This window comes from Camelus bactrianus, chromosome 4, assembly GCF_048773025.1.
Source record: "Camelus bactrianus isolate YW-2024 breed Bactrian camel chromosome 4, ASM4877302v1, whole genome shotgun sequence".
NCBI classification, from domain to species: Eukaryota; Metazoa; Chordata; class Mammalia; order Artiodactyla; family Camelidae; genus Camelus; species Camelus bactrianus.
The window spans coordinates 73,932,916-73,946,906 of NC_133542.1; the positions used below are offsets into that span (position 1 = coordinate 73,932,916).

At 44.5% G+C, this 13,991-nt stretch overlaps 1 protein-coding gene across 2 annotated transcripts in view; it reads right to left on the minus strand.

The window, feature by feature from the left end:
* MED27 (mediator complex subunit 27) overlaps positions 1-7,150 on the minus strand; it is a 186,712-nt gene extending 179,562 nt beyond the window's left edge. The window contains exons 1-2 of one of the 2 annotated variants that reach the window (XM_010955894.3): positions 6,909-7,148; positions 4,718-4,862 (exon numbers count right to left, since the gene is read on the minus strand). In XM_010955894.3, the coding sequence (XP_010954196.1) occupies positions 4,718-4,862; positions 6,909-7,111 (348 nt within the window). In that variant the 5' untranslated portion in view covers positions 7,112-7,148. Of the gene's footprint in view, positions 1-4,717; positions 4,863-6,908 lie in introns of both variants that reach the window. The other variant, XM_074362447.1, reaches the window with a different exon arrangement.
* Positions 7,151-13,991: the final 6,841 nt, after the last annotated feature.

A 13,991-nucleotide genomic window follows, 5' to 3' on the forward strand; every position in this document is an offset into this window, starting at 1 on the left:
TAATTGAATGCTTATTGTGTACCCGGAGCCTTGTGAGGCGCTGGGGACTCCCTCCAGGGAACCAGACAGAACAGTCTCTCCCCTTAGGGACCTTAGAGAGGACAGGGTCCCTAAAGGAAGAGGCTCCATGCTGCAATTTTTAAAAATCCTACCCCTGTTAGCTCCATGATTTCAAAACATCAAGAGCACCTTCAAGGCAGGATTTGCGGGACATGAATGTCACAGTAACTTAAAGCCGCTGAGTAACCAGATTCAGATGAGAACAGTTCAGGAGGGCAGACTGGAGGAAATGTCTTCAGACTTTCCAACCGAATATGCCTGGAATGGAAGGTCACTCTTTCTCTGATAGAAGTGAAAAACTAAGCATGCAAAAACAAATAAAAGTCTAAAAAATAATAATAATAAAAATTAAAAGATTAAAAAATAAAAGTCAGCGGCCCCCAGGCCCGTTTCCCAGCCCTGGAGAAAGTGACACCTCTGGGGCCTTTGCTGCCTCAGTCATCACCATGGAAAGGCTGAAGTCTTCGTCAAGAAGACCTCGTGAAGTTTTCAGGCAAATACACAAGCTGCCTTATGCCACAAACAAGTGAAGAACGTCAAAGCCAGAAACAAAAGCCTGGTGACAGGACACTGGGCGCCTTCGGAAAGGGGCCTTCAGAACAAGCTCAGTCTAACTCTCAGCATACCTGAGCATAACAAGCGATACAAAGTCTACACTCGCTATCTTACAGCAAGGACAGCGCTGATGCCAATTATTTTTTGCCCTTGCCAAGAGAGCTTGTCATCCCTCTACAGGACAATTATCTATAGGTGCACAATAGTTAAAAGCTAAATTCTTTCCCCAATTCAGCACAGGAAAAGTGCTGCTCACAGCAATTTGACATCATTTCATTAGATTATATTAATTTTTAAATGTGTTAGCCTAACAATTATGCCAATTACCATGTAATTAATATTCCAACTGACTTTACAAAAACTACAAAATCCCCTAAAGAAAATAATTAGTCATTAAGCGTGAACGAGACTTCTCTACGGCCAATAGCACATAAAACCAAAAGCTCATCACGTAACGGGTGGTATCAAAGCCTTTCCCACACTTCCTTCAACTCTTAGCCAACAGGGCAGAAAGCTGACCCTGGCAAGTTACCCCAAACTCCACTTAACATATTAACGCACTTACTCTTTTAAACTCTTCGAGGGTAAAATGATGAATGATGAAAGCTTTTGACGATTAAAAAGCTCTTTTCATTTGCAGGAGAGGCAAGATAAACATACATCACTGTTTGCTGCGTCCATGTCCTCAGCTGGAAATTAGAATACTGGCTTGTTTCTTGGGGCCACTTCTTGAGTTTATTAAAGAAATGTACATAAGGCACCCTCTCCCTTTTTCCAGCCTTTCTTCCAAGGTTTGAAGTACAGCGTTCTTACAATTTGCCTTAACCCTTCTAAAGTAAGGTAAGGCGTAAGTAAGCAAAAGTCAGGTAGAACACTATCTGCCATCACAGCAATAAAAAAACACGTTTTCCCTGCAGCCCACCTTTGAGTAACTGGCCAGGGCTACTGAGCCCCAGAACAGAGTTGTGAACCCATTAGCAGCCTCAGCAGGAAAGAAGGCAGCGGGTGATTAGTGATGTCTGCCCTGGGCAAGAGAGACAGTCTGAGGATCCATGTACCATGTATCTGCCGTCAACATCCTTCTGTAAACCACTAAAAATCAGTAAAATGTGATACAGATTCACGAGTAAAATAGATTAACTGCTTCTAGAATGAAGGTTAAAGGGGGGGAATGTTTGCTATCGTCAAAAACCTTAAGGCAAACTGGATTACAGCATCAAGTTTTAGGGAAAGAACACTGACCTCAGTCAGGAAAGGCAAATTCTAGTCTAGCTACAGAGCCATGAGCAGGTCAGTTCACTGGGCCTTGGTTTGCTTGGCGATAAAATAAGGAGACAAACTAAACATTACTTACTCATTCTCTTTATTTCGTCAATTAGCGGTACAAGAGGTCCAAAATCCCCTCTCTGCTGGCACACTAGGGAGCTGGGGGAGGAGCAGGGACTTTACAGGAGGGCACCAGGCCAGGACATGACCAATACCTCTACATCTCTCCCACTATTCATAAGGGATTTACTGTCGGTGACAAATTTCTACCTTTTTAAAAAAAATTTATTTAACCATAGTTGATTTACAGTATTGTGTTAGTTTTAGGTATACGGCTTCAGAGTCTTTTCCATTATAGGTTATTATCAAATTGAACATAGTTCCATGTGCTACACAGTAAACCCTCGTTGTTTATCTATTTTATATACAGTGGTGTGTATGTATTAATCCCATGGTCCTAATTTATCCCTTCCTCTCTCTTTTCCTTTTGGTAAATGTAAGTTTGTTTTCTACGTCTGTGAGTCTATTTCTGTTTTGTAAATAAGTTGATTTGTATTTTTTAGATTCCACGTATAAGTGATAGCATAAAATATTTGTCTTTCTCTGCCTGACTTACTTCATGTAGTATGATAATCTCTAGGTCCATCCATGTTGCTGCAAATGGCAATCTTTCATTCTTGTTTACGGCTGAGTAATGTTCCATTATGTATACATACATCTTCTTTATTCATTCATCTGCTGATGGACATTTAGGTTGCGTCCATGTCTTAGCTATTTCTACATCTATTTTCAACCTGCAGTATCTCCAGGACAAAAAGTTCCATGTACATAATATTTCTTTTCCTTTATACAACTTCTTTTCCACCAGAGGACAAGGATGGGGGCCAGGGAGTTCTATTTTAATACTCCATTAGATTCAGTAAACAATTAAAACTACTTTCATTCAAAAGTTAAGTGTCATCACTTCAATTTAAAACCAGTCGCTTCCACTGGAGTCCCAGGCATTCATGGTTTCAATATCAGCCTGAATCTTCCCACCACTGAAAAGTCTCCATCACTCGAGCCTATTCCAAGATCATTACCCACTGGATCCATCAACATAGCTTCCTTGTCCGAAAAGCAAAAAGCAGGACCCTCTACCACGAGTCCAACCAGAGTAAGCTGCACCATGCACCTACAGATCAGGTCCCACCCAATCACCAGGTAAATGTTCATGTTCAGATGCCCAAGAGTGCCCCTTGGGAAACACGGATGCTCAAATGGGACAACCTGAGCGGGGAGTGTTGTCTGCATGGAGCCAGAACAGTCTCATGTCTGGCCCTGGCAACCACAACAGACATCTATCATTTTCTGTCTGCCCTGCATCCCCTTCTGCCTCTATCCAACTCCAAGGAGCCCCAGTTCCTGTGCTTCAGGTGATCTGCACTGCAATCAGAGAATCCCACTTCCTGAAACCAATGAACTGTCTGCGTAGACGGGGCCACCTACCAAACAGGGCCAGAGTCCATTTCCAGGGCCTAGTGTGGACACCTGGAGATCACCTGGTATAAGGAACATGTAAATCTACAACCACCAGTCTGTATTTTCCACCACTTGGAGACATCAGGCCAACACAAGGAAGCAGGCATAGAGAGGGCCAGAGAGTGACAGGTCCCCCCACTACTTGGGCCCTCTGATCCTCAAGGCTGAATTGGGTTTCTGTTGACAGCAGCCTAGAGCTTGGAGGGCAAGCCTCATAGGCTAAGCGTACACGTCCAAGGTTCAGGCTCCTTCTGCGGCGCCCCACGACAGTGAGTCTCAGGCTCAGCGGCGAGGGTTCCACTTCAAACCAAAGAGTGCTAAACACTCCCACAGACACACTCAAAGAAAACAGTTCCACATGCTGGAAACACTGTCAGGCTCATCTGTCACCTAAGACATGAGAGTGAACAGAGCCACAGAAAAGAGGAAAAGGACGCTGGGTAACTGGAGGGAGCAGAGCAGTTCACAGCCAGTAACTGTAAGAACAACTATCTCCAGGGAGGTAGCACAGCTAATGGGAAAAGCTTCCAAAATCAGTCCAAATATATATTCTCGTTTTCTATCAACAGGGGGAAAAAATGCACAGCAACCCGCAGCACCCAAACAAGAGGAACCTGTTAGGAAACGAGCTGTTTCCCGGTTTATGAGCCTAACTATTCCTGTTAGTTTTACACTGCAGCTTAGTCTCCCCTTCACAGCTGTCCGAGGGTCTACACCACGGGCCTGCCAGCTGCAGGAATCCAGGGCCGGCGGGTTCAGGGAGAGTGTTCAGAACAGTCTCCCTCAGAGCGGGGGTCAGTTACTGGAGAGGAGAGACTAATCTAGCCAACAGTTCTCTCGTGATGTTCTTCCAGCAGCAAGGGAAAAAACAGTCCAAGCAACATAAACACCGCGAGCGGCTGCACATCCACGCCAGCAGTCCCGAACCTTTGGGGCATCGGGGACTCCTCTGAGAATGCGCTGAACGCTGGGAAGTCTTCCCCAGAAAAGCACACCCATACCACAACACTCTGCATGTGATTCCAAGGCGTTCATAAGAGCTGCTCCCTACACGCTCAAGTGTCCAGGTTAAACACACCTGACTTGGAAGTTTTTTAAAAATTTAATTACCTGAGCATCATGATGAATCCTCAAAGACTTCAAAGGACTACATCACATCTCAGAGGGAAACTCTAAAACTTCCAACTCTAATCCCACGCCGAATCAGGAACAGAAAAAGAAAGGCAAACTGACCCTCACTTTCTGCATTTATGAAAATAAGTAAGAAACCTTGTTTTTTCCCTTATTAGCTCCACCCCTGCCATGTCGCCCTTACCTTGTTTGACCATTTATACGCTTGAAGGAGCTGACTATAGAGAGGAGTTTTGTCCTGCACAGGATCCAGACTCAGCAGCCCGCTGTTATGAAGAGGATGGTTCTCAGAAGGCTTGCCTACCAGGTTGCTCAGACGCTCCAGCTCACTGAAAAGTAAACAGATAAGGCAAATAAACCCACTGAGTCCACTAAAACTCCAGTGCTGAGCCAACCACACTGGACAAAGGCTCTTCTTCAAACTCTCCATCATTAGTTTCTGTTTGAAAGGTTAAGCAGACTAGGGACCCTCGCAAAAACCTCTCACTGGGAGTTCATCTTATTTTCCAACTGAGTGCTCCAGTGCCATTCCAAAGGAGAAAAAGAGGTAAGAGCAATGAAATCAAAAAAGACTCCCAAAATCAGGATTTATCAACTCAAACTATTATTCTCTGCAGGGGGGAGGAGACTTTCTGGAATTTCAAAATACGGCATTACACTGCTCTTCGCTCACAGTTTCAGACCCATGTACAGATCACTACATTTGGCAGAACAGCAAGTACCTGAATAAATGATGATTATTTATCATTCACAGAGAGAGAGATTTGTACGTGGTGCTTCACAGATGGTAAACTTAACAAAACAACGAAGAGATAAAATAAACAAATGGAAGGGGAAGACACCACCAAGGGGGCTGTGTCACTCACACACATACACACACTTCAGTCTAGCAGGAACACTCCAGACGAGCTCGGGAAAGGGAGCCAACAGATAAAGCACATTCCAGGAGCACGTTCTGAGGGGCCAGTCCCAAAGTGTCAACAAGACTCTCCAGGAATAGTTTCTCAGGACACATTCACTTTGGAATCTCCAGCCCCATTCTTCTTGGCATTGCGGTATAAAGATTTTAAAAGGCAACAGGGTAATGTAAACATTCTTAAACTTTCCAAAATGGTGAAGGGTCACAAGACCCTGAACATTATCAAGGGAAGCCAATCAAAGAGAAGACAGGAGAGAGGAAAGAACAACCAGTGATTCCCCTCCAGCAGGAGAGTATTAACTGGCACCGCGCCAGAGAACAGCAAGTGAGTGTGGGAGTTGAGGAGGGGTGTGTGATTTCCTGGCTTTCCCCCGGCATGAGGACGGCAACTACTTAGAGAAAAAAATAAAAATAAAAAGAGGCTCCCATCATTTGGTCACCACCTCCTCTTACATTCTACCTCCTTCCATCTGGTTACTAAGGAAACCAAGTTGAGGGGGAAAAAAAACCCCATCCACTCCACAAATCAGAAGCTGACGAGCTCACCAAACACATTCCCCTGAAGAAGTCAGTTCTGAGGTAAAAAGCAAAAACCCTGAAATTCTACCCTCCCTGGGAAGGACTGAGTCTCACAAGGAAGGGAAGGCAAGTTCAGGACATAATCAATGAAAGAGTGCCTACTATGTATCAGGCATTTTACAAACATCCTCTCACTTACTTCTTACACAACACTTACAAAGTAGAAATAAAGGAGATGACTTGTAAGAAGCAGGAGGAAATGTACAATCCTTAACCCTAAAGGGCCACAAATTAATACTTGTTGGGAGGCAGAGGGGAGGTTTAAGCGTAAGTGATTAATTAAGCTGGTTAAGCCTGAGATTAGGTGTCTCTAGAGGAAGGAACTGAACAGGAGCAGCGAGAGTGGGAATGAAAGTACTGACCAGGTGGTTTCAGAGGGAGGAGGGGACGAGAGAAAGATAGATCAAGGTCTGCTTTGTCGTGTTTGGGGAGCGGGGGCGAGTAGAGTTCAGAGCGGGAAAACTGGGGCCAATCAGATCGAATGCACTTGGGCTTGGGGCAGCCCTGAGCAGGTCCTGTTTGTTACTATTTGATTAGACAAGATAGGGCACAGAGGGCCTACAGGTGAGAACCCAGCCATGCTAAGATGAGGAGTGGAAGTTCATGGGCAGAGCACTTCCCCTCGTGAGGAATGGAAGGACCACAGAGGAGGTCCACGGCAGCAGGAGACAGCCAGGACCAGAAGGCCGAGAGACGGGAGACGACAAAGCGGGGGTGGAGGATGAGGTGGCCTTGAGGGGTAGGCAGAGGCTTGGAGAGGAGGGAAAGAGAGCAAGGGAGCAAGGAAAAGGGAGAGCGGCCCCTGACTCAGGAGACTCGCGCGCTGTCGGGACAGGGTGGGAGGGCCCCGACTCTGGCCCCTTCAGCCGGTACCTACTTGAGGTCCCGGTTGACCGAATGCAAGTTGTCCTGGAAGTGCGCAATGAAGGCCTTCTCCCGGCCCTCCAGCGTCTCCTTGTTCCGCATGCCATCCTTCAGGCAGTCGAACACCCTGCTCACGCTGGAGCGCAGCGCCTGGATGGCACTTATGGCCTGGGCGAAGGCCTCCAGGTTCACTCCGACACTTAGCACGTCCGCCATGTTGCCGCCACCACAGCCGGCCCTCCAAAACCGGCTTGGCGAGCGAAACGCCGCGCTCACTGATGACGCAAGCCCTCGAAGGACTCTGGGAAATGTAGTTCTCCCGGGGCGGGGCTGCCCAGGTGATTCTTGAGGGCACCCTCCCAAAGAGGGTGTCCACTTTGAACGAATGCGTGGGCAGGAAAGTGATCATCGGGATTTGGGGAAGTCGGGCGGCACTCTCGGCTTTCCTGGTGGTGACAAGGAAATACAGCAAGTTCCCTCACTTTCCCAAACTTGGACTGTTGGGAGTCATATGGAAAAGAATTGCTCAGAGCAATAAAGCGTTCATGGTGTGAAGGACTGAATAGAATGAGTCCATATTCGTAAATAAACGGGGGAGGAGGGCAATTTCTTCCCTAGAATGCCAACTAATATATGGGGAAGGAATGATGGAAAGAAAATTACCATTTGGCAACAGTTAGAATAATTCATTCAGATAGGAATCAAGGGATGCTACTGGGTGAAAGCGTGAGGAGTAACAGGACATTGATATAGTCTTAATGTGTCATCCCACAAGAATCTTGTTAATCAAGAAGGGGAAAATAATGATCCAGCAATTTCAGTTCTGGTTGTATACTCAAAAGAAGGAAACATTAGGGACTGGAACAGATATTTGTACACTGAAGTTCATAGCAGCATTATCCACAAGAGCAAAATGTGGGAGCAACCCAAGTGTTCATCGTGAGGTGAATTCATAAACAATCTGTGGCATATTCATACAAGGGAATGTTTATTCAGCCTTAGAAAGGAAGGACGTTCAGACACATGCGACAACATAGGTGAACCTTAAAGATGTTATATTAAGCGAAATAAGCCAGACACAAAAGAACAAATATCATGTGATTCTACTTAAATGAGGTACCTAGAAGAGTCTAGTTCATAGAAACAGAGTAGAATGGTGGTTGACAGGAGCTGTGGGAGGGGGAATGGGGAGTTGGTGTTTAATGGACAGAGAGTTTCAGATGGGGAAGATGAAAAAGTTCTGTGGATGGTGGTGATGGTTGTGTAGCAATGTGAATGCACTTAATGATACAGAATTGGACACTTCAAATGGTTAAAATGTTAATTTTATGTTGTATATATTTTCCCATTAAAATTTTAATTCAGTGATGTAAAGGGAGGGGAGGTAATGGTGACTTCACAGTGGAGAAAACTGGCGGACACCACCCGAACAAGAGACCAGGTCAACATCACCAGTGTAGGACAAAGCCGCCCCTGGTAGGATGCACTAAGAAGAGCACAACATGACTTCTGTGATATTCCTGCTCAAACTGAAGAACCCAAATCTGATGAGGACATCCAACAAGCTTAAAGACACTGGACAAAATAACTGACCTATACTTTTCCACAAGGTGTGTGTCATAAAAGACAAAGGAGGCTTTAGGAACATTCCAGATTAAAGGAAACTAAAGAGATGTGACGACTGAATGCATTGGTTGATCTGGGATTTTCTTTTGCTGACACAGTTGAAGACAATTGGTGAAATCTGAATGACATCTGTAAATTAGTTCATAGTATTTTTTGGTGATAGTGTCAAGACTTTGATCATTGCAGTGTGGTTATGGAAGAGGATGTCCTTGTTTGGGGGAAATATACCCTGAAGGGGTAAAGGAACATCCTTATGTTTGCATGAAAAAGAAAATTCTATGGGTATGTTTATTTAGAGAGAGAGTAAAGCAAGTGTGACAAAATATTAACAGCTGGGGAAGCTGGATGAGGGATACACAGAAATTATGTGTACACTTCTTGCCATTATGTCTGAAATTCTGTCGAATTACGTTGGTTTTTTTTTAGCATTTTTATTGTTTTATTTTTTATTGAAGTGTAGTTGATTTACAATGTTAGTTTCAGGTGTACAGCAAAGCGAATCAGTTACACATACAAAATATGTTGTTTTTAAATGGCCACCAATAAGGGACATGGAAAGTGTAAACACGGAAGAAAAGTCTTCCGTTCTGCCAAGCTCTGCTGACCAGGATTTTGAAATTCTGTAGTTCACCTCAAACCCCCATCCTTAATAATTCCCTTATGCCTCTCCAACCTCGCTTCCCTCATACCACCTGGATTCAGATTCTCTAGTTTTGAAACAATCAAGATAAATTCTGCTCAAAAACTGAGCCCTGATGTTGCTCTCCATGCGTGTTTAAATTTAAGTACTATTTAATAATGAATAGTCCCATAAGAAAGAAAGGTGTTTTATGGTCTTGGGTTTATTTTGTTGCCGTCATTGCCTGACATCTACCTCACCTGTTGCCATTTATAGCTTTTCCTAAGGAGAAGGGGTAGAGATAGGAACGTCTCACTGTGGAATTTTAAACAAGTTATTGAGCCTCACTGAGCCTGTGTTTTCTCATTTGTAAAATAGGATTAGTAATAATACATATCTTTACAAAGTGGCTGTGGGGCTTATAACACCTTGCAGGCAAAGCTTTTGAAATATTGTTTGGCATGTAATAACCACACAGAAGATTGTAGCTGTTAGGGGAACCGTGCTGAGAAAGTTTCGGATGGGTCTGTGGCGTGTGCTCCTATCCTGGACTTGAGGACTCTCCGCCCAGAGTCAAGCAAGGATTAACAAAGGGTCCTATTCAAATTATCTCTAATGATGTGACCCTGATGCCAAGAGCTTGGCAATGAACTACGTTCTATAATTCACTATTTTTATGGCCTTTTTTAAATCTCCTTTGTAGTGTGGGGGGGTTGTTTTTTTTAAGATATTTGTAGAAAATACTTTTTCAACTTTACAAAATTTTAAAAAAATCTGTGTCTGTTGGCTTGCTTTGGTTTGGGCTTCTGTTTATTCATCCTTTCTAGGGGAAGAGGCAAGTTCTATTATCATGTTTTTACTCACCTAAAGGCTTAGAGACTGTGATCCCTGCTGTATACTTTGTCCCTGGTGGGGCTGGGGGCTAGGCGGGAATTGCACCAGTCTCTTGCTGCCCACACCTGTGTGCATCTATAAACACGAGGTTTGGCATACAATTTGGGGGATTCACACACAACCAAGCATGAACTTCTGGTTAGAATCATGCTCTAAGGCAAGCACCATAGGTGTATGGTCCACAGCTACCTTGTAACTATCGTGTCTCCAATGCCTGGGGCACAGTAGGTGTTCAGTGCAACTTTGTGAAAGCAATGAGTTTACCCAATATATTATATTTACTTCTTGGATCCTCTCTCCAAATTATTTAATCTCTTTGTGTATTCAGATATCCTCTCTCCTTCCTGCTCAGCCCTTCACCTCCTGCCTGCTACACACACACACACACACACACACACACACAACTAGATTTTCCTTTGTCTCATTCTCTGATTCAGTGGTTTAGACTCTGATTGGGGCAATAAAGTACAAATACACTCTGCTCCACTGTCATTAGTTTTCAAGATTTCTCTCTGGCTCCCCTCTTCTGGGAAACGCAGAAATTGATCAGTGGAAATACACATTTCCCCTGAACCTAGGAAGTAGTCTTTCATCATGTCAACAAAAAATCTTTTCATTTTGGAAAGGAATGGACAGAGTCTCTCTAAGGTGTTGTAAATTCTTGAGAACGTTGGCATGTATATGCTTGCATCTGTGTGTGGGATATAAATTCCTTTAAAGGAGTTCATTTTGACAAATATCAGATTTTAATTATCATGATCTTATGTTCGGGTAATAGGCAGCACCCTGCTACTAATGTCTTCCAAAATGAACAAGCCATTAGCTTGGTGCTATCAGCTCAGAGGTATTAGAATGAGCAATCAGAATTAAAGTTGTCAGGATTTAATTAAAATATGCTGCAACTCCATCATATTCAGAGAGCATGGGTTAAGCATTCAGACAGAGAAAGCACCCTCATCAATTAATATTATTAAGGATTCACTAGACACAGAACACCGCATTGGACGGTTGGGCAGAATGTCACCAGACAGATTTAAAATCAAATCTGCCTTGAATAAGCCACTGCGGGATGAATCCACCTGTTGTAGACAGCGTGGCACAATGCTTAAGACCTCGGGGGTTGCTCTGAGGATTAAGTTGAGGCAGCACACTGTTCTGGGGACCTGGTAGGCATTCACGTTAGTCTTTCAACAAATATAGATGTTGAATGTGCTCGACATTTTGCTAAACAGCTGGGGAGCCAATGGTAAACCCAGGCCCAGTCTAGCCCAATAAACATCACTGGAAATATCTGAAGTGGATTATGTGTTCCTCCATAATCACCTGTTTCAGGCTCAGGGCCTCAGCCAGTTTTGTAACTGCTTAGAATCCGGTTTATTACAATTCATATAAACAAGTGTGGTAAAGAATCCTCTTTTGGTCTCTTCTGAACCTACCCCTGCACCTGTTTTCCTCTTATTTCCTGCCAACCATGACCTTGGCACGATGAGGAGGAGGAGGATGACAACGGTGATGATGGTGACCGAAGTGGTCCCAAGGACAGATAAGATCTTGGAGACCAGGAAACCAGTCCCACTGGGGGCTCTCAGGAAAATGAGTTAACTCTTCTGAGCCTCAGTTCCTTCATCTGGTGAATAACAAAGTAGGATCGCCTCCAGAAGAAACAATCAGGAATTTAAGATTAGAGGAACTTGTTATTAATTCAAGAGGAGGGAAAAGGAGAGCATTGTTCACTGGTGATGCTGATCACAGCCACTGCTCCAGGATACCTGCACCCCAGTTCATTCATTTACCCAGAGACAGCCATGGAATAAAAGAATTAAAAAAGGATCCCAAGAGAACACGTTCCTCCTCTCACAACCCCCCTCACAGCCTAGCAGGGGAGACGGACGCAAATGGAACATGAAACGCAATGAGGTTTACATGCTGGGTAGGAGACCTGCACGGAGAACTGGGGAGTCCCTAGAGAGTCACAGCATCCTCCTGCAGAGGGGAGCCCTGGGCCGAGGGTGCCACGGTGCCTAGGGGCCAGCCAGGCACAGTGGCGGGGAGGGGTGGATGTGAGGGAGCTCAATAGACAGTTCTAAGTGAGGTGTGATGTGGTTAGAACTGTGTTTTAGAAAATCTACTCTCTAGCTACAGAGAGAGGCAGGGGGACCTCCACCTTCAGAGCAGCCAACAAAGGACCACACGCAAGCCATACTCTTCCCATCACAGGAAGCCAGGCGGTATTTTAAATATTTGAGTAAATTATTGATTGTGCATTTGGATGTTCACTTAATCAACCACCGAGCATGTCATTAGGAGCCTCCACTTTCTGCCATGTTCATACGTAATTAAGTACAAAGCATCTCAGGAATGGACACTTTTACCAACACATTAGGCTAAATCAAAGTGGAACAAAACACAGGTTGTGTGTGCAGCCTCGACCGCAGCCCATTTGAGGGAGGAATTGCCTTCTAATTCTATTACTGTGTTATGTGGACGGGGTATTTTAATTAAGAGGGACAATGGACTGCCAGCATCAGCAGCTACTCAATCCTGGAATCCTCACTTACAACCCGGGGTCAAAGGGCAGATGCCAGGCTTGTGGGCTCCCTGTGGAAGCCACAGCACTACAAGGATCTTTGTCTCAGAAGCTCTCATTCAGTGCCCCTTCCCTCAGATCCCACTCCAGCCCCCTGTCCTCAGGAAAGACAGCACAAAGAAGGCACATCAGATTTCTACAAATAAACAGTCCATTCACCTTAGCGACGGAGTCATTTTTTTTAGTGTATTGCTTTTGCCCCCCCCCCCAATTACAAATACACACTTACTCTGAAATCTTGGAAACTATGGAAAAGACTACATAAGAAAATAAAGTTATGTGTAATTCCACCACTCAACATTCTGGTTATTCACACATATACATTATTTTACAAAACTGCAATCATACCATTTTGTGACCTCCATTTCTCATAATAGAGCCCAAAATACCTTTCCTTATCATCCAACCATCTTCGAAAACATTTTAATTATTGCTGAAGATTCCATTCGATGGTTTACATCTTTTCTTGAATCCCCTCTTGTTGACCACTGAGGCTTTTCTACCTTAAACAATACAGCTGGGGACATCCTAACTTGTAAATTTTTGTGTGTAAAGTGAACACATTCCTTGCAACTGATGTCTGTTCATCATCTGGCTGCAAATCACTTTCCCTACTTGGGGGTAACAGGCGCCGAGGACTGAGAGGAGCCCAGTGTCCACCTCACTGGTGTCACCAGTCCGTTCTTGGGAGGCAGTTAGGGCAGAGGTGGGAAGAACACAAGCTTTGGAGGACAGATGGGCATGCAGTCATGTCCCAGCTGTGCCACTTACAAGGGACTTGGCTGCAACGGACAATCACAGAGACAGCTAAAGGTAGTTTAAGGAGAGAAGGGCTTATTGGTCTCATGTGATAAGCAGTCTTGGGGTACATGTGGGGCTGACACAATGGCTCATCAGGGACCCACACTCTTGCATCACTCTGCCCCCGCACCCTTAGTCTCAGTCTCCTTTCTGTCACTTCGTGGTTGTGAGATGACTGGGTCCCAATTCTGAATTAAAGGCAGGAAGGAGGAGGTAGGAGCAGAGGTGGCACCGAAAGACTTCTGCTCTTGCCTCATCGGGCGGAACAACATCACATGGCTACCTGAACTGCAAGGGAAGCTGGGAAGTTGAGTTTCATCTTTCTTTTCCATCACTGCTGTCTGATCAACATATAATGTGAGCCATAAATGTGAACCACATAAGTTCTAATAGTCACGTTTAAAAAGATAGAGAGCCTCACACTTGTTAGGATGGCTACTATTAAAAAAAGAAAGAAAGAAAGTAGGTTTTGCCAAGGATGTGGAGAAATTGGAACCCTTGTACACTGTCGGTGGGAAGGTGAAATGGTGGTCCCTCAAAAAATTAAAAATTGAATTGCTACATTATCT